The following is a 21,600-nucleotide window of genomic DNA, read 5'->3' on the forward strand; positions in this document are numbered from 1 at the left end:
CTAACTGACGTGCCCAAGGTCACCCACTAATTGGTGGCAGAGCCAAGACTTGATAAGCTTGATAAGCTTATCCAAGGTAATGGATGCACCTGTTTCTGAGATACCAGGACCCAGTCAAGTAGTAGGCACTCTGCTTGAGTGTCTTGATTCATGTAGCAGTGGGGAGAGAAAGAGCAGACAAAGAAATCGGGATGGGGATTGGGAATGTCCATGCCAAACAACTGGTTACAAAGATTTAGTGAAAGTCGAGTCCAGGGTTGAAAAACTAATTCAAAGAACAAATAGAGCAACAAAACCCACCAGGCAAACCACTTGCTGTCCTGGAGCGAGTGGTTATTAAATGGTGTCCTGGGGAATTGGGGCTGTTCCAAGAATCTGCTCTAAAGGGCCAAATAGCTTTTTCATGTTCTAAAATCTGCCTGAGCTCTCCTTTGTGAAGAAGGGCCCAGGTGCTCATCTATTATTGAGCATGTTTAAAGAGGCATTTAGGGAAAAGCACCAAGAGACAAATTTACAACCCCGACGTCAGTCCCAGGAGGGCTGTGCTTGCTTAGAGAAGGAGCAGGGTTCATGTTCAGCAATAAGGGAAGAGCCAACACAAGCAGGTGTCTTGGCGTTCTCCAAAACACCTGTTGGTTCTCTCCTCCAGCAGTTCACCAGGAAGTGAATGATGCAGGGCAAACACCAACAATGAAGGGATCTTGCTACAAACAACATGCTCAGACCAATGAGCCATGGTCAAGATTCTGCCCCTTGTGTGTGGTAGTTGGAGGCACAAAAGGATGTGGAGATTTTGTAACATATGTACAGTTTCTAGAGAATGGAATCATATACAGCACTAAAAATTACATGATAGATGAACATAAATAGATAATAGAGATAATAGATAAATAGGTAAATACCTAATAATATAGTCTATATCATATTTTTATATTTTGTAACATATTTGACATGCTATTCACAAAACAGCATTAACAATGTAGATTACAATATAGGATATATAACACTATCCCAATTTTATAAAAATATGCACTTATATTTCTTTTTTTTAAGAGAAGGGAGGGGCAGAAGGAGAGGGAGAGTGAGAATCTCAAGCAGACTCCATACCAAGTGTGGAGCCTGATGTGGGGCTCGATCTCAACAACCCTGAGATCATGACCTGAGCTGAAGTGAAGAGTTGGAAACTTAACCGGTTGAGCCATCCAGGCGCCCCCCATATGCACTTATATCTCTAAAGCATACTTATAATATATAAGAACATAGGAGAAAAAAGACTTGAATGATAGAAACCAAAATGTAAACAGAAATTGTCTCTGGGTGGTATAATTTTATTTTCTTTTCCAGGTTTTTCTCTATTTTCATTAGCCTTTCCTTATTGAACAATTATTATGCTGTTGGAACTCAACACAAATAAATACTATTGCATAAAAAAAGAGGTTATCACTCAAGATGGAACAGGATTCCTTCAGTTCTGAAAAAGAAATCTTAAGCTTTGTGTACAATACGTTTATATCCACCGTTTAGGGCATTTTCTTCTCCTTTGGTCTTTAAGTGGCCAATGATTCATCTGGAGAATAAAAATATGGGTGGGGATCTTTGAGGGTTAGTGGCTGCCTATCACAATCATCTTCCCTGTATCATACCTGTGTAACATTCTTAAGAGGATACATTTATTAAGAACGGGACGTCTTATTTGCCTTTCTTGCCTTTTAACGTATAGTATAGGGTCCTTCATAGAGAAGCCCTTCAATATATTTGCTCAATTGAACTGAATCTGCCTAAGAAAATAAGTGAGAACTCTAAATACAGGAAGGAAAAGCAACACCTTCTTCCAGTGGACTTTGAGATTCTGCTTTCCACGTGAAAGCAGAAATGCCAATGGAGATCAGAGAAGAAAGGTTTATCTGAGCTTTGCAGAGTAGGAAAAAATGCTATATACTCTAGTTCTTTGGATACTAGGAAGTTCCATTTTGAGACAGAGGGTTTCTAACTTTTGGCTGGGGTGGGGGAATCTACAGTGTCTCCAAGACAGAAAGAGACCAAACACTCCCCTTATATCTGCACATGTAAAGATAGATGTATCATTACTTCCATTACTAATGCTCTTTCTCTTCTATTCTGAATGCTCAAAATATCATCTGAGTGGGGATATTCTCCTGCCAGGACCATTTCAATCTCTTTTCTTGACTCTGGTGGGGTTTTTTTTCCTCTTTCTGTTTATCCACTTTAGCATCACAGAAGCCCCTCTGTTCTCTCATTACCTTCAGACTCTGTCGCTCTCTGTTTCATCTCTATCAGTTTTCCGTTCCTACTTTGACGTGCAACATTTGTACCCCCTTCATTTCTAATTTCAGTTTTTCCTATCCCACATTTCTTTCATTTGCTCCCTCCCCCTTTCCTTCATTCTCCTGGTCTCCTGGCTGAGTTTTTCCTCTGCCTGAATCCTTCACTTCTCTGCCAGGAAATGCCCTTGGATCACTCAAATTCCCCCTGAAAGCTCACACCTAAGAAGCCTTTCCAGGATTTTGTCCAGTTAGGATTATCTGTTACTTTGCCAAGAAGAAAAGACAAATTCATACTCTTTATATACCTAAAACTTTTTAAAGCATCAACAGTTTGTATTTCTGTATTTCATTGTCTGACAAATAGAAAATCCTTTAGACAGGTAATGTCTTTTTTCCTTCTACAATTCTAAGGTGAATTTGGAAAATCATTACAATATAGAACTGTAATTGCCATGGACACAGAAGAAGCATTTTTAGACTATACTCAGAATTCTCAGTTGCCCCCTAGAGATTCCAAGGTGAACTGCAGCAAGCAATCAAAAGATGTGTCTGCTCCATAAATACCCAATTCCTTAAACCTGAATGTAACCATTCTCCAGGCATACATTCTAGATCTTAAGCAGGGAGTGAACCTTTTATGAATTCACTTCTGTTCTGGGAGTTGCAAACTTCTATAAGAACCAGATAGATCGTTAATAAAAGCAATAGGACACTGGAGGCCTGGGGGTGAGGAGTGGCTATGTTGAACTAGAGAGCATGCATTCCACCCAAAGAAGACTATACTCCTCAGCTCCAGCAGAATGTAAGCTGATTTTTTTCAGGAAATCCAGAAATCTGGAGCTGTAAGAGGGAATTTCTACATTTTTAAGTGCCAAAACCCAATTTAATCCTAAATATACCTCTCTTAGGTCACACAGAATATGACTATAATCCAAAAGCAGTCTGAGGACTGCTAGGTTATCAGCTTTCTAAAGCACCCTCATTAGGTCCTCATGTAATATCACATCATGACCTCCAGGGTCACATGGTGATGATGGAGAAAGTCGTTACCACAATGGCTCCAAAAGGGTGTCCTGCTCACCTGGAACAGGTTAGGGTAGGCAACTTACTAAACACTGAGGCCCTAAGGCATCTTGAATCTTTGGAAAAATAAATCAATACTGGAATGTCTATAGTCTGATGTGTCAAGTTACAAAATTCTCTAAAACCTAGGAAAAAATGGAAGATGAAATACTACCTACATCCCCCTGAGGTTCAAAAGTGGGTGTATAGTCACAACACAGTATCTATATAAAGTTTAAGCAAAGATCTTATGGGTATAATATGAATAATTCTTACATTAAGTTGCCAGCTAATTTCATACAACAGCCACTGGACATATTCCTTAGAAATTAAACTGGCAACTTATTTAAAATAATAAAGCCATTAGCAAAAACCTCTCTGGGGGAATGACATCGTGTGGCTGAGAGCCACTGAACCCTATCTCACCACGCTAATAGCATTTGGTGCCCTCTGAAATGATCTTATTTATTTGTCGATGTGTTTGTTGTCTGACCTTCCTTAACAAGACATAAACTTGAGGGCAGGGAACTTGCTGGTTTTATTACTATTTACCCTAAACCCAGAAGAGTGCCTGGCATTTAGTAGGTGTTCTGGAGATATTTGCTGCATGAACAGACCCAGACTACCAGCCTTATATCAGGGAGTTTCTGTAGCAGATACTCCAGATGATCAGTAATTCAGAATCACCTGGAGTTAATGGTACAGGCCTTAACTCTTTCTTGCCAGGCTTTTGGATCTGTCCTCCACTTTATATAGGGATAAAGATTCAGTTTTATTTCACAGTTAATGGCTGGAAAATAAAATGAGAACAGAGGACAATGACAGAGTGGCCGTCTTAAATATCCATTAAACAAATACTTCTCTTGTCCTTGTGAAAAGGAAATGTTCATGATAAACTATCCCTGCATTTTATAGGCCAAATTCCAGATTCTTAAGTCTCACTTTGGCTTCTGGGGAAGGACCTGAAAATATGTATTTCAGATAAAGGATGAGGCCTGCTGATGCTCCTGGTCCAGGAACCACACGGAGTACTATTGGTGCAAACTGTAAAACACTATTCAAGTGTCAATTGTCACTATCATCCCCTTTATATTCAACCCAGACTAGGACTATCTTTTGACGTAAACCACTTTCCTTTGTGGAAGGAATTCCTTTAATGGTTGTGGGTCAATCTACTTGCCACACAATAAGGAGCTTGTAAAAGGGAGATTGGCAGTTCTTTATTATCAACCACAAAGTGGTGGTTTATTACAATGAAACAAAACCCAAGGAGAACAAATAGCACAAAACCCAAGGTGATCAAATAGCACAAGGACATACCACAAGGTTTCAGAAACTGTCATTATTGTTTAATGTGTTTTGGTTGCTTTTCAATGGTTACTGACAACTCATAAATATGATCAATCTAAGCTAAGGTTTTTAGTTCCCTGATGTCTGGGTGATTGGTGCAGTTTGGACTGCCATGCTATGTCATGGACTTTGCCACTAATTTTTTTTTTAAGATTTTGTTTATTTATTCTTGAGAGACACACACAGAGAGAGGCAGATACATAGGTAGAGGAAGAAGCAGGATCCCCAAAGGGAGACCGATGTGGGACTTGATCCCGAGACCCTGGGATCACAATCTGAGCCAAAGGCAGACAGATGCTCAACCACTGAGCCACCCAGGCGTCCCACTTTGCCACTATTTTAAAATTCAATAAAAAAAAATCCTTGTGCAAAAAGTTTAACAACAAAAGAAGAAAACTTGCTCATTCCCAATTTATCACTGAATAAGTCAAGAATTCTGTTATTTTCTAGTGCCTTCCTTTCAGTGACTGAGGCCAAAACCCAACTCTGTTCTTTGTATGCATTGTTGTTCCTCTTCACTTTCTTGTTTTCTAGAACCCAAGCTCAACACAGCTCAACTGTGTTATCATTAGTTTACAATACGTTCAGCAACTGAACATTTGCATAGCACTTACTACATGCCAGTTATTGTACTAAGCATTTGACATGAATTAAAACTTATTTGATCTTTACAGCTCTTCTTCCCATTTTATAGATGAAATTGAGGAACAGAGAAGGGGGTAACATTTATTTATACTTCTGTAGATAAGCCACTATGCTGTGCAGAAGTAAGATGTAATGCCTCTTGGCTTTTAAACTATGCCTGAAAGGATGCGTTTAATAATCCAAGGTTAAGGAGAGAGCATAAGCAAAGGCACATAGGCATAAAAGTACAAGAGGTGTTGGAGAAGGGTTAGTGGCAATTATGTCGGTGTGGAGACTAAATGCAGGGAGGTGAAGGGCGAAGAAGATGGAAAGATGGGTCAGTCTTGAATGCTGTGACTTGCGGGCTGGAGTAGGGAGCACATTTTGCCCTGTGGAAGTATTGCCTGAATTTCACTCATTCAAGTACCACTATAGCAATTATGTCCACATCTCTGTATCACCTATGCTATTTTTAATTTAATATAGGCAATAACCTTCCTTTTAAAAATGTGTTTTAAAATTTCATATTACTGTAAATGTGAGAAAAGTACCACTTACCAAAGAGAGGTAACTATATACATAGATGATTATTTAAATTAAAAAAATGCTTATCCCTCTTAAATTAACTCATGTACTGCAGTGAAACCCACAATCACACTGGGGAAATAGTTAAGCGGCAGTGATGAATCACAGAAGATCAGTTTTCTTATTCATTGAATTTTGCTCTTTGTCTTTCATATATATGAAAGATATATATATTTAATATAAGATATATGTAATCTTAATGAACCTTTATCTAGTTTTACATGAGCCCAAAACTCCTCTCTCTTAGCTAGCTGAGTTCATAAAATATTTGGCTGATTGTGTTTTATGTAAAGCTAAGTTAAAATTTCATGTCACTCTCCTAAGATTTAAGGATGTTTTGTAGGTCAGCTATTTTAAATTCCCCTTGGTGTTTCAACATTTCTCTACACCTCCAGCAGATGTCTGATCAAGGGGGCTGCACGGCCACAGTGCCACTGCCATGGTGGCTGCATTTTAGAAGGCTTTGAATGCAGAAGATAACGGTTTCCTAGAAAATCCCCTCTATGCAATCAGAACCTGGACAGAGGTTTCTGTAGGTGGCTATGCCTTTATTATTGAAAGATACAAGTTCATCCTCACAGTTTTGAGGAGACAGGATTTTGCTCTCAACTGAAAAGAGGGTGTGTGTGTGTGTGTGTGTGTGTGTGTGTGTGTGTGATAACAGACAGTGAGGAGGTATAGGGATGTAGAGATGCGGAAAAGGTTTTTGTTTTTTGGGTTTTTTTGTTTGTTTTTTTGGTTAGTGTTCTTTTCTTTCTTGCCTCTGTCCTTCCCTCCCTCTCTTCCTTTTTCATTTTTGTTAATCTCAGGAAAATGTTACGCTGAGATAGCCAATCACAGCCTGGGCTAACTACTAACTACTCCCTCCCTCAAGCAGTTCCGTGGTGTGATTTGTCCTCTAGGCTATACTATAGCCTATTCCCACTATTTTAACTATTCCCACTGATATTGCTACACTTTGATCCTATCAGTTTAGTTGTATTCTTCTACTCACTGTGTTAAGGCACAACATAAACTGGACATAAATGGAGCTGGACATAAATGTCTACACTCAGCTCTGTCACTCATCAGTGTGCCTTTGGGCAAATCACGTGACCTATCCGAATCTCAGTTTACTTATCTGTACAAGTATTTGCCAAAAGTTTAATAGGAACCAAAATGAGATCATATATTTTAAAGCTCTTGATAAACCACATTGTTAACACAGTACTATATCAATGTCAGATGTGTCAGTGACCAAACCTTAATTGTAGAATAGACTTCTAGAATTGTACATCTTTCTCCTCTCCTAGAGGGAAAATAAAGGTCTTATTTGTTTTACTATTCTATAAAGAGAATGCTAAGGTGGCTTAGCTACCCACCAGAAATTCTACTTGAGCGGTACTATTCTGTTCCTTTGCCAGCAAGCTCCTTTCCTGAGGAGAGGAATTAAGAAAAATGGTACACATTACAGGAATAGCCAAAGACAACCATTTCAGAAGATGCCCTACACCAAACCCCTGAAATAGAAAAAAGTGAAAGGATATCTAGAGGAGTTTGGTGTAAACACAGAATGTCGTGTCCCCTGGAAAATACAGCAAAGAAGAATGGTTTTCTTCCTCTAGATGTCCATCAGCCTTCCTATGACTCATCTACATGTGCTATTCTCTTTATTTGCCTCCCCAAGATCACACTTTTCCTCTCACCTTTCCCTTAGAGCAGATTTGCTTTAAGCTTAAACCTTTAGATCATTTAGCTGACAAAGCTAGACCCTAGAATACCTGTTGAACCAGCAGTGGGTAGCCTTTATGACAGCAGAGAATACCTGGATTACATGAGGTGAGAGCTTCCAAGCCATCTTAAATACTCCCTCTGTCCTCTCACTTTTCTGTCTGTATAAAGATATAGAATAGATATATGTATACATATACAGAGATATATATGCATACATGTACATTTAACTACATGTTCCATATATAATGAACTAAACTTTCACCAAATTATAAACAGAGATGATTCTAATAGAGAATATAATAAAATTGTTCCAAATAATTTGAGTTCTATGGCTATTTTAAAAGATTTATATCCATGTTTTTGGTTAAATAGCTTTCATTCTTTTTTTTTAAGATTTATTTATTTATTTATTTATTTATTTATTTATTTATTTATTTATTATGATAGACATAGAGAGAGAGAGGCAGAGACAAGGAGGAGGGAGAAGCAGGCTCCATGCCGGGAGCCCGACGCAGGACTCGATCCTGAGACTCCAGGTTCGCGCCCTGGGCCAAAGGCAGGCACTAAACTGCTGAGCCACCCGGGGATCCCCAATAGCTTTCATTTTTAAAGACAATTTATTTTCTTAATTGGGCTATACTTCCTTTCAAATCTTTGTATTGCAGGCTGATCAGCAGAGTTAACATGCCAAGGTCAGAGCATTTCTGCCTGTGTACATGGATTATGTTTACCCTGCTCCAGGCCAGCTCTCATAAATAAGTATTACAGAGAAGGTTGTGTACGAACTAGTACAAATCCATCATCACTGCAGGAAAAACTTAAAGCAGATGATCTTGTCATGCTAGGTCAATAGAGCTTGTTTGTATATGAAGGACATTCAGATGTTATAGCTTTAATGTCAAACTTCAGATCTCAGCTGAAGTAGACATGCTATGAATGTATGCACAAAGTATGTTCTTCTATACTTTATAAGAGTATAAAAAGAATAGTACCCTGCTATAGAGGGCTGGTCAGTCTTGAGGCTCATCAGCCTGTAGATAACATGAGTCAGCCAGGTGCTGCCCCCACTGGTGAAAGAAGGCGATTACTGTCCTCTCCTACTAGTCACTGCTGCTGCTAGAAGGAGCAAAACTAGCCCTAGAAAGGTTGACACACCAAGCATGAGGCCTACTGAGTCCTTGGGAGAGTGGGCCTGAATTTTACAAGCCTCCAACTCTCAAGTAAGCAAAATGTCACCATCCCTGTATGACGAAAACTGCAGACAGACAGACCACATGGCCAACCCCATTCTCTGTATGTTCTATCAAAAATAACTGGGTGTTATTCTATATGTTGGCAAATTGAACACCAATAAAAAATAAATTTATAAAAAAATAAAATAAATAGAGTGCAGGGAAAAAATATTCTTATCAGCAAAATTAGAGGGGAACACATTCAACCAGAAGATCAAAAGAAAAAAGAAACTTCCATGAGACCTGACAGACCAGGAATTACAAAGAAGAGTCTTCCATTCCAACTGTGTATATGTCCATTGGTTATTAGTGAATTCACATAACCCAAGTAATTCTCAATTTAAGGGCTTTCACTTTTAGTGTTTAGGGATATTGGATAACAGAAAACAAGTCAAACTTGTTACTTTGAAAAGCAGTCTTATGGTATTAAAGCTGGACCATCAAAAATGCTGCAATTCCTTTCATGACTATCAGTCTCTATTAATAAACAGACATTTAGTCACGAGGGATCAGTTTAAGGAAGTATGAAACATCCTCACAATGGGATATTAGGCAGTCATTAAGTCTCATGCTTTGGATAATATCACAAAATAGAAAAGCATGCACAGTATCATAGTAAGAGAAGAAAGTATACTACAGACTATTCATAGGTTATATTCTCAATTCTACTGTATCTCCTTGTGTTGTGTTATAACATACACACAACATGCACAAAGAAAAGCATCAGTAAGAAATAGAAGAAATATAAATACTAATTCTTTGTATGTATACTGGGATGTTCTAACTTATTTCCCCAAATGTCTTTAATAATAAGCTCATTTACCTTTACAATAAGAAAATCATAAATGTTTTTAACCTGCATATAACCTGTAAACCACTATTTCTTCTTCAATATCACTACTGGAAAAAATATTATAACCTAGAAATTAGTTCAGAGAACTCAGGAGCCAACCATTGATAACAGTCATGAAATAAAAATCTCAATAAAACTTCAACAAGATGGATGAAAGCCATATTTTAGTTTTGGGGACACTTTCCTCTTTGCTGTGTTTTGTTAAGCCAGCACTTCAGTCTCCAAGTTCAATTCTGCTTTTCCTCCCCCATCAGCATGTATAGGTTTCAAAAGTAAAGTCAATCAAGGTTACCTTGTTCTTTTATCCCGTTCATTCGGTGGCTGATGACAAACACATGAAAACAACTAGCCTTTCTGAAATGACATTTCTGAAGTCTCTTCCCTCAATACATCCTGTTTTTCAAATTATTTTAGAAACATATATTAGGTTACAACTTGACATTGTGGACTGGATCTACGAACAGCAGTGTTGACACACCGGCAGTTAAAGAGTATATACTTTCCCTCCCAGGGGCTGGGTCTCAATGGTCTCTCCCTGGAACCCCAGAAAAAGAGTTAATGAACAGGGTGGACCATAGCTCTGAGAGCTCACGGAATAAGAAGAGGATGGTTGGATGTGAGAGTCTGTGATAATCACAACTCAGAAAGGCAGCCAAAAATATGTAATCCAGCTACTCTGTTTGTAAGCCACCGTCATAAATAAATATCAGCAGAATCTTTACTAAGCAACATGAAACATCCACCCAACAATTAGACCATATCAAACAGTAAGATTTATTTATTTATTCATGAGAGACACACAGAGAGAGGCAGAGACACAGGCAGAGAGAGAAGCAGGCTCCATGCAGGGAGCGTGATGTGGGACTTGATCCTGGGTCTCCAGGATCACACTCTGGGCTGAAGGCAGTGCTAAACCGCTGAGCCACCCAGGCTGCCCTCAAACAGTAAGATTTAAAAACCATCTTAAGTTTTAAGTGTCACAATAAGCCCCTTTCTCCTTGCAATACCTTTTAAAAAAATATTTTATTTATTTATTTGGGGGTAAGACTGAGAGCAAGAGGAGAGGGAGGGAGGGGAAGGGAGGAGGAGAGACAGAGGAGGGAGGGGGGAGGAAGGAGGAGGGAGCCAGACACTGGGCTCAGTCCCAGGACCCTGAGATCATGACTTGAGCCTAAGTCAGACACTTAACCAACTGAGCTACCCAGGCACGTCTCTTCTTGCAATACATTTGTAGGTATGTATACTAGTAAGTTTTGCCTTATTCCCTCCAAGTGTCTTTATTAATCAAAATACCTTTATTGAATGAGTCTTTTAATAAATTGTCTTTATAAGAAAATCATAAATGTTGTTTCTTCTTTTTTCCCCCAGCCACTAGGAAAGCTACAATACTAATTTGGTGGGGGCAATGCTTGGTTCATGGTAGGTGCTCAATAATTATGTGTGGAAGGGAAGAGCAGGAAAGGATATGAAAGAAGAGGGGAGAGAAAGAGGGAGGGAGAACAGAAGGAAAACTCAAATCCATGTATTTTGTGCATTGTTGTTTGGACAGGGCTGAACACTGCAGAGACAGGAGGACATATCTGATTTTTAGGAATTCCAAAGTCATCCCCTGGTGCTGTTAACATTTCTAGCACTCAAAACTTCTCTCTGTTAAGAAGTCCTCCCTACAGCTAATATAAATCCTCTCTGCTTGATCTTAAGCCCACTTACTCTGGTTCTGTCTCAGAGGAGAAAGTGAACAGCTGATCTCAACACTTGGTACAATAAGTCTTCATACATTTATTTATTTTTTTTTTAAATTTTTTTAAATTTATTTATGATAGTCACACAGAGAGAGAGAGAGGCAGAGACACAGGCAGAGGGAGAAGCAGGCTCCATGCACCGGGAGCCCGACGTGGGATTCGATCCCGGGTCTCCAGGATCGCGCCCTGGGCCAAAGGCAGGCGCCAAACTGCTGCGCCACCCAGGGATCCCTCTTCATACATTTAAAGAGAGTAAGTCATCATCACTTCATTGCCTTTTCTTCTTCCCCTTAACAAACTCAATTCCCATAGCCTTCCTCCATGGATCCTGTTTTCTAACTCCTTAATCCAATGATGCATATTAGTACTCAGTGCAAAGTTGGTAAAAATAGCATGTTGTTAAATAGCAGTATCAGGAGATCCAGAACAATCTTCCCCAACATGAGAAGCTTCTGCTTCACCTCCACAGACAACCCCTGTAGATTCTGAAGAAAGCATGGATTATTCTCTGGCATCTCCTCCAATGATGGGAGATGGAACACAATTTGTACAGGTATGTTCAGGCTGTCACCAAATATTACTGGCCTGTTCAACAATGTCTCACACTGTGCTGGGCATAGACATACAGTTGGGTAACCAAACAGATGTGGTTTCTGGGTCATGAGCAGTCTGTCAGTTTGGATGTGAGTGACTGAGTATGTGTGTATGTGTGCACACATACGTGTATGTGTGTGTATTTGTGTGTGTGCATGAATGCCAGGGAGGAGATGGAGCGGCTGTTTATTTTGTCAGTCAACAGCTTTCAAGTGGCATCTGCCACAATAGCAATCAAACTCTGCTGCATCATTATCAAATTGATCATTCTGGAATATGATCACCGTCCTCCTTGGGTGCCTGTATCACAGAGCATCCACAGCCTGGAGTTGCCGCTGTCTCCTGGATACGAGGCAGTCAGAGGCATATAGCATCTCTTAACCTGTCTCATTCATCCCAGGCTCCAGATGCTAGTGGTGCATTCAGTTTTATTATGTTGTTGTTGTCACTCTTGGGGATTTTCCTTTTACCAGTTTAGTACTCTTCCTGTCTCCCCCTGATCTTTCCATTAATTCATAAATACTATCATGGGCTCAGTATAAGTGTGCTAAGTACTTTTATTTCTAACACTTCTTTCGGGGGTGGCTCTGGCTGTATTATCTCATTGCAAGCCTAAAATGATAACCATGATTTCAGGAGCCAAATGGATGACCCAGACTAACTGAGACTGTTTTAATTTACATAAAGAAGAGCATTTTCCGGTAAGTGGAGGCAGAGAAGAGGGAGTGGGCTTATAAAATACACCTCTTACCCTTGGGAAAAAGGCAAGCAGAGATGCCAACCATAATACCCTCCTGCGATTTGGACCCAGACAGTCCCTCTAAAGTCTGTTTACATCTTAGAGCCTGAAAATGCACCATCATCATTTCTTGAAGTCATTACTCAGAACACACCCCCACTGCATTTCATTTTTATTATCTCCATTTTAGGAACGATTAAATGGAAGCAGAGAGCAGTAGCAATGAAGCAAATCATGAGAGGCTCTGATAAAGACAGAAGCCTGAATGCTCATTGGAACTGCTGCTCCGTGCCAGACTATTTTTAATGCAAGTTTATGCAGCTGTCCCCCATTTAGAGAGAAGACTTACAAATGAACCCACTCTGCACACAATTTTTCCACCATTCCCTGCCCTTTCCAACTTACCATGCAATCCCTGCACGCATGGATATGTGCATTCCCTGTGAAACGTTCTTTTCCACGTTCTTACATACCGAAGAGATTACTTGGTTTTCTGTGAATGTAATTCTGATCCAGAGATCTCTTTGTTATCCTAACCCCCTCTCATGCCTCCTTAGTAGCTATTTAGATAGGATTCCATTAAAAGTTCCCCAGAGCAGGTGCAATTTATTTTTTAAAAGGAGGTTAAGTAAATACATAAAAATTTTATATGCTTGTCATATTTTCAGAGAAAATACATGAGACCTTGGAAATAATGATTTCTCTGGGGAGTGACCTAGGGGAAACCGAGGATCACAGATAAGAAGACATACTTTTGGGGCACCTGGATAGCTCAGTGGTTGAGCGTCTGCTCAGGGAGTGATCTTGGGGTCCTGGGATTGAGTGCAGTATCAGGCTCCCTGCAGGGAGCCTGCTTCTCTCTCTGCCTATGTCTCTGCCTCTCTCTGTGTGTCTCCCATGAATAAATAAATAAAATCTTAAAAAAGAAAAAAAGAAAAGAAAACAGCTGAGGCTTGCTACCACTGGGAAAATGGGAAGCCTTACAGAAGACGGTGCCTACCCCACCCTCAGAGCTTCGCTGGTGCATGGCCTGCTCTCATCAAAGGTGGAACATGTGCCTGCTCCCTCATGCTCTTCAGTAAACTAGTCTGACGACCTGAGAGAATTTCAGGCAGAAGTGAACTAACTTTCCTAAGCATATGGATTCTTCATTTATTCAACTGTTATCTTTTGAGTGGTCACTGTGAGTCAGACACTCTTCTAAAGTGTTAGGATCAAGAGGTGAACAAAGTCTTTACTCCCGGGGAGTGTCTGTCCTGGTGTGAAGAGATGGGAAATAAACAATCAGGCAAAGAGGCAAAACATCAGGTAGAAAAATATACTGAAGAAAATTAAAATTAGCTGTTGTGATAGAGTGACTGGGGGGCTACTTTAGCTTGAGTCACCAAGGGAGGCCTTCTGAGGAGATGATATTTATCTAAATGACAAGAATGACCAATATTCCCTGGGAGCTACTGTCCTTAGAAACACACGTAGGTTCCTTTTGTCTGCTTCAGCTTGCACCCCAATCCATTCCAAGCACTTACTTATTCACAATGTAAAATCTGCAACCCAAGAAGCTAGAGCTAGAAGGGACACTAGAAGTCTTCTTAATCTCATGCTATGACTTCAGACACGAGTAAAAGAAGATCCAAAAAGTGCAAAGAACAGGTCACCTAGCCAGTATGGGGCATGACAGAAACTGTGGGTTCTGTATTTTAGCCTTCATTTGCCCAACAAATCTAGATTCCTTCCCCATTTATCTGCCCTGTGTCCATCTCCTCACCATAGACTCTTCACCTGGTGCCCACCTCCATGGAGTCCACAGACACTAAATCTTCCCAGGACCACATGGAACCTTCTAGAGTGGTATCAGAAATTCTGAGAATACAGAGGGTCTTGGGGGCTTAGGGGAACAGGAGGAAAAATGTATAACTTCCCATGGTACAATTTCAGCACATACTAGCACATCCTAGATCTGTTCTTGGCTCTAACACCCCTCCCTGCTCACAAGTGAGCCCTAACAAGGGGTTCGACATTGGGGAGCCTCCTGGCTCTGTGAACTCAATGAACAGTAAAGACCCCTCTTTTCAGCAATGTTCCCTGATTTAACCAAGTCAGTAGGAAATGTTATATTCTATGATCCCACAACCTCCCAAAAAGCCTTACAAAAAGATTAACCACAGAATTTCTTTAAATAACAAGCTCCCTTAGCACTTTTAAAGTATTATCTATGAAAACTCAATCAACATAAAGATTTTTATCTCCCCTCTGCCCCAAAAGAGAGGTATTACATCAAGGACAATAGCATAAACCTGGATTCTTAATGATAGATTCTAGTTTCTTCTATTATATAATGGTTCTCATTCATATGACACATACTTATTGAACTATTCCATGTAATAATACACTCTTCCAGGTTGCTAAGAGGACACAGCAATACAAAGCACAGTCTCGGCCATCTAGAAGCACACATACATACAACTCTAACGCAGACAGAGGTGATAGCGCTATAATAGAGGTAGGAACAAAAGCTACAGGGCACAAGGGGATGTGAGAAATTATATCTCGGTCAAAGATCAGAGAAGAAGACAGTAACATTTTAATTGGGTTTCAAAGGATGGTTATGATTTATATAACTGGACAATCCATTCCAGAAAAAGGAAATGTCATGAGATGCTATATAGGAAGTAAGATGCACAGAAAGAATCCAGTGTAGCTTGATGGTGAGACAGGAAACAGCAAGGGTTAGAAGACAGGCCTTGAAAGGTAGACCAGAGCCTTGAAGGCAAGAATTAAGTTTGGACCTGATGCATAAACCACAGAAGCTCTGAACAAGTTTTGGGCAGAGAAAGAACATACATCAGAGTTGTGGCTCAGGAAACTCATTCTAACAGCTGTATCCAGGACTAATCTGAATGGATAAAGGTAGGCATCAAGGATAGGGAGGCCCATTTAAAAATTATCACGTTTCCTGGATCATATAAGGAGGAATAGATTCAAGAGCTACAGCAAACGTAGAATTGAAGAGAAGGGAAGGGATCCATGTTTGGTTTTGGAAAGTGGGGGCTGGTCACAGGCCTTAGATTCCAGCCTAGAGAAGTCAACATGAGTGATAGTAAGTGGTGTCTCTTTAAGGAAAGACAGGTGTGAGGATGCCCCATACTTGAGGCAGTAATCATGAGTCTACTGCATAAAAGCTACCCCAGATGGACATCTCTGATCCACATATGAAGCATCAGTTATTAATAACTCTTCTTCTGGAGATGTACAGAAGTGCCTGTTTACATGAGGTCCCAGAACACTTCTTAAATTATTATGTCTCTGTAGCAGCAGTGAAAAGCAGCTTGACTGGGGTGAAGAGCAGGAGCCCAGGGGAAAAGCATTTCTGAACAAACGATAACTCAGTAGAGGGAGAGCAACTTTAATCAAGAACACAAGAAATAATCTAAGTCTTATAATTGTACCCTGATTTAAGGAACTATAGGACAGATTGAGGTCTTTCAATTTTAAGAGTAACCCTGGTTTCCACTACGTGAGCCACACGTGCCATTTCACAGGTGAGCATTCACATAACTACCTGTCCAGGGCTCTCTGACAAGATGGTGCATTTCAAGAAAGTTATGTCTGGTGTCATTTCCTGGATATTCTTTCTAGGAATATATAGTGTGGTTCCCATTCCAGTCAGAGCCATGCTGACATCTTGAAGTTTGTTCTCAGACAACTGACCCATGAAGTCTATAGAAATTGCCTTATATCAGTGTATAGAAATTGCCTTAAATCAGTGTTTCCCAACAAGTTTTACAGAATATAAATTTCATGAACAAAGTGGCCTCTTAGCAAAATAAATTTGGGAAATAGAGATTAAGTAAAACTAAAGATAGCTCTTTGCTATAGATAGGACTCCTCTGAACTTTCTAATATTCATATATTCTGGGAACCTCCCAGACTAAGAAACAGGAGGTAGCATCTCCTAACCTCATTTATCCACAGAATCATTTCTCATCCAAGCATCTCAAGGAACAAATGACCTGAAGAACATAACAAGAGAAACACTGATGCTGACGTTACTCTTGGGAACATCTGTATTTAAATAGGAATCAGGGGTAACAATAAAAGTGAATGTCTGTTAAGTGCTATTATGTGCCAGGCACCTTACTAAGTCTTTTATGTATATTAATATATTTAATCCTCATAACAACCCTTGATAACTATTATTCTTTATTCCCATTTTATAGATAAGAAAATTTGAGGCACAGAGATTTGTCCAAAATCCTAAGTAGACAAGGGTGTGAATAAAGGAGTTAAGAATTGAATCTAGATAGTCTGACACCACAGAAATTAATTTCTAATTAGGTAGAGTTTCAGACACTGGGATCAGCTGGCAGTGGGAGAGATCCTGAGAGAAGCCTTGCATGGAAAGCCTCTAATCACAGTAAATTTTAATCTGCGTGCTTGTAAATTGGTTTCATCGACCTCCCCAGTATACTGTGTAGGATACAATTCTGAATTGTATCACTGATTTGATTTCTTCACCGAATTATGTTATATTACACATGTATACTCTCTTCCATTAGGACAAAGTCATGATTCAGATAGCACCATAACCAATAAAAATGGTAATGCATAAAGAAAATAATCTCTTGATTAACCAAAGGAGCAAGAAAATGAAGATGCAAGTTTGAGAAATGGCTTCTCTTACGTTCTTCATAGTACTACACTCTCACTTCCCAGCCGAGAGACCCAAACCAAGGTCTGGTTTTGTTTTGCTTGAACCTGTTGCAAAATTTTATAGCCCTACCCCATCTACTTTGTTCAAGAATTGCCAAAAGGTATGTCCTACCCTCTCCCACTTTCTCTCCTTGTTCAGAAGGATTATCACCAGTTTCGGGTGCATCTGGTAGCCATCTTCACTGAAGGACAGATTTCTTCCCTCAAAAGTGACATTGATCAGATACCTATAAAGACAAAATAAAAGAAAGGTTAAAAGTATGAAGTAGGTTTACCAACAATGAGATAGTTAGGAAGACAGAGAGAAAGGAGACAGGCACATAGAGAGATATACACATGTCACTGTGAAACCTGTATCCTTCAAGCTCCCATTTGGTTATGCGTAGAGACATCCAAATTTTCCCATAATAGGAATAATATAAAAAGATATAAAGAAACCTATTTCATTAGGTTTGTGAGGCTTAAATGAGGTAACCACCATGAGGCCTAATACATAGTAATACATAGTAAACCCCTAATACATAGTAACCCCTAAAATGTTAACAATCATTACTCACAGAAGGGGGTCCATTAAAGGGTGAAGGAGGTAGAGAGAATAAAAGAAAGTGGGAGTGTACCAAGACAACGTTCTGCTAAGAAAGATACCATATTGAGCAAAGAGTTTCCCTGCCTCCCAGAGATAGGTTCATACTTTTGAACTCTTGGTAAGATCCAGCCCAACCCATACTTCTAAAAGTTGTGAGATGAGTCCAGCAGTCAAAGATCTGGTTCAATAAGATGCATCTGGAAACCAAGGTTATTGCACTGTAAAGTGAACAGAAAATACCAGGGGTTGGGGGGGACGGGTAAGGAAGGAGAGGTACTTCAGAAAGTATTCCAGGTACATGCATACAAATTCGCAGAAACTCTGGAAGTAACTAGAGTCAGATCAATGACATTGTCTTCCTCCTCAACATCTGCACCTCCAGCTCACCCCACTCCTCCGTCGACTGTTCTGATCTGGTGAAGAGTTCCCTCCCTGGGAATTCCCACAGGCATGCTCATTACAACCACATTAGTGCACCCGTGCTGATGGTAATTAATGTCCCTTTACCGTAATGGGCTCAAGGAGTCAATAATGATTAGCTGGGTGTTCACATGACATGCTACTCTAGAGCCTTGGGCCTGACACTGCTGTGAGACAGGTCTCTGCTGAGAAGCAAAAGAGGTATTTTGCAAATTGCTACAAGGGTTCCAAGGGGTTTTGAATTTGTGACAACAGTTTCCTAAACACAAGGAAGAACAAGAATGCACCAGGAGGCAGCTTGGTATCAAGGTTCCTCTTTTAAGTCCTCTTGTTCAATGACACTGTGAGGCTCTTCATTCTTCCAGGTAATGTTAGGTTAAGCAATAAGGTTGCTAAGATGCATATCCTCCAGGCAATTATGAAGCTGGACTACAGATCAAGAACCAAACCCTCACAGACCACTTCTTATTTCTAGAGCTGCCTAGGCTTTTTCATTCTCTGGTCTTATGGTCTCCATGAATGCAATCAAGAACACTCAACATCTCAAAAGAATGGAGATTCTTAGACTCAGAATTGAAAGAGATCTTCATGATAAACAAGTCCACCACCTCTTTCAGTTGATGCTTTCCCTCTACAACAGAAAATTGGCTCTTTCAGCTCTTCTTGTTATCATTGCACCCTCTGCCCTCAAGGTAGCCATCTCACTGTTGGACAGATGTCTTTTTTTTAACTTAAAGTTGAAATCTGCTCCTCTAAAATCTCTAGATCCTGGTTGTCTCCTTAGACATTATACAGTCTTAGTCTAATCTTCCTTCCACATGAAAGTTCTTCAAGTATTCGAAGACATTTATCATGTCTACCTTATAAATTTTAATCTTTGAAGAAAACTTAAGCTCATTTAGTTCTATAATTTTAACTTGATAGGTGAAGGAAACCCAAGTACAGATAAGTCAAATTATTTGCCCAATGTTCCACAGGTAATTGGGAGCAGAAATAACATTTTAAGCCACATTACTAGCCCCATGATATCTTCACTATACCACCCCATCATATCACATATCACATCAGGTTTAATGTCCCCAGTGCCTTCATGTAGTTTTCACATGCCATGAGTTCAAGTTCTCTCCCCTTATCCCTTGCTCTTCCTGGACACTTCCAGTTGGTAAGAGTGTAGCACTCCTAATTCAACTCAATGCTCCACATAGCATCTTCTCCATTCCTTGCATTGCCCTTCATCTCTGAGTTCCATGCTGCTTGCTCAAGCCCATCACTAGTTAGAAAATAATATTCAAGTCTCCTGTAGTTTTACAGTTTCAACTCTCCAGCCAAAGCTGTATATAATTCATTCCAAGGAAAAGAATTACAAAACCACAAAACAAAATATTTTAAACTAACAAATCAGAATTTAAGCATCCAATGTAATTAACTTGGAAAGTATGTTCTTATTACAATAATATTGCATTGCTTAGAATAACTTCTTGAAACTCTTCAGAGAAGGTTAATGAGACATGCAAAACAATTTTGGTTTTCTCTCTCTTTTTTTTTTTTTTTTTTGGAAGAAAGGGAGGAGGAGAAAGGAAGAGAAAGGGAGGAAGGGACAGAGCGAGAAATAAGTTACCTTGCTTAAGTACCCTCCTTTTCACTGGACATGGTTTAGAATAATTCTAACTTTATCTAAATTAAGATATGTTTTCTTAAAGTGTCCATTTAAGAAGGCAATGATAAGAAAAGTTCCAAAAATAATTTAAGTAATAAGCGGCATGAATGGCTTCTCAAGATGACTACTTTGAAGGGGACAGTATTGAATTGGGTGTACAAATTTTGAAATTCAAACTTTCAGAAAATAAACCACACTCATGGGTTATGTAGTTGCTCTATAGTTAAATTTTTCTAGTTATTCCTGCTCCACATCCTTCTGATTTTTCTCATAAACTCTTTCTGTGATGTTCACGCTGTTCCAGCTGTATAGGTTCATTTTTTTTTACATAGGCACTACTCACATATTTTGCACTTATCAAAAATATTGATAAATTTTATGACAATCTACAAAATATTCTTCTCCAAAGTATCCTTTAATCTCTCATATCATTTGGCAGTATATAGATTAATCATTCACACTGTTTTTTTTCTGAGTAGTTTCCTCTCATGTGCCAACATTTAGCTATTTGCGAGGAGCTTGCAAATATACACCTGCCCTGAACAAGGATGCCCTTTGAATAGCAAAACAAAGTAATCCATTCACTGGTAACAAAAAAGTGAAAAAAATAATTGGGACTGTGGTCACTTCTAGGCATGGGACTCTGGCACATGAACGTCAGTTTTTCCTCTTTAAAATGGAAACCCTATTCTATCTCCAGCTTATCAGGTAAGCCTGATATGCTGATCAAATGGAATAACGGATAGAAAGACTACAGAAAATGGGATACAGATATAAGGTTATATAATAGGAACAATTCAGGAAAAGAACATATTAGCATGATTTGAATATCTAAAGGCAAGAAACCTGCCTCATTTTGGACCTCACTGAGTGAAAGTATGATAACTACATTTTAACGAGACCCAATTATCAATGGAATACATTGGAGGAATGGAGATTGCATTCCACACAGGGAGGATAAACTAGGTCAAATGGTCATATTAGTCAATTTAACTTTCCACGAGGCTGAAAAGATCCAAATACCTCTGGATCTGGTTGCACTTTGCCAATTTTGAACATTAATTAAAACTTCAAAGCTTCCATGTGTAAATCCTTGGTAAAGGATTAAACTATAATTAAGAGATGCCACAGCTATTTGGTTTTTCTCTAAACACATCATCCTCAAGTATACAGTCAGAAAGCCTAGCTCATGGCAGCCAAATTCAGAAGCTCTTCCTAGAAGACTCTAGTCTCCTGGAAGACCCCAGTAAGGTTTGGTATATAAATATATATATTGCTTAATTTGTCTCTAGGATGTAGATGGGCCCACAAGAAACCTTATTGTGTCTTATAAAGTTCTAATATTACACAGAGTCTCAAATCATTGGAACCAGAAGAAAATTTAGAAGCTATCCATTGAGAACTCTCATTTTAGCAAGGGGAAAAGAGGCTCCAGGATGCTACCTTCT

General features: G+C 39.4%; 1 protein-coding gene across 1 annotated transcript in view; it reads right to left on the reverse strand.

Moving 5' to 3' along the window:
* Window positions 1-21,600, reverse strand: part of GRIN2B (glutamate ionotropic receptor NMDA type subunit 2B) — a 420,281-nt gene that overhangs the window by 94,214 nt on the left and 304,467 nt on the right. Inside the window, exon 6 of the mRNA XM_041735346.1 lies at window positions 17,602-17,716. Coding sequence (XP_041591280.1) covers window positions 17,602-17,716 — 115 coding nt within the window. The remainder of the gene's footprint in view (window positions 1-17,601; window positions 17,717-21,600) is intronic.

Source organism: Vulpes lagopus, chromosome 21, assembly GCF_018345385.1.
Source record: "Vulpes lagopus strain Blue_001 chromosome 21, ASM1834538v1, whole genome shotgun sequence".
In the NCBI taxonomy this organism is placed as follows: domain Eukaryota; kingdom Metazoa; phylum Chordata; class Mammalia; order Carnivora; family Canidae; genus Vulpes; species Vulpes lagopus.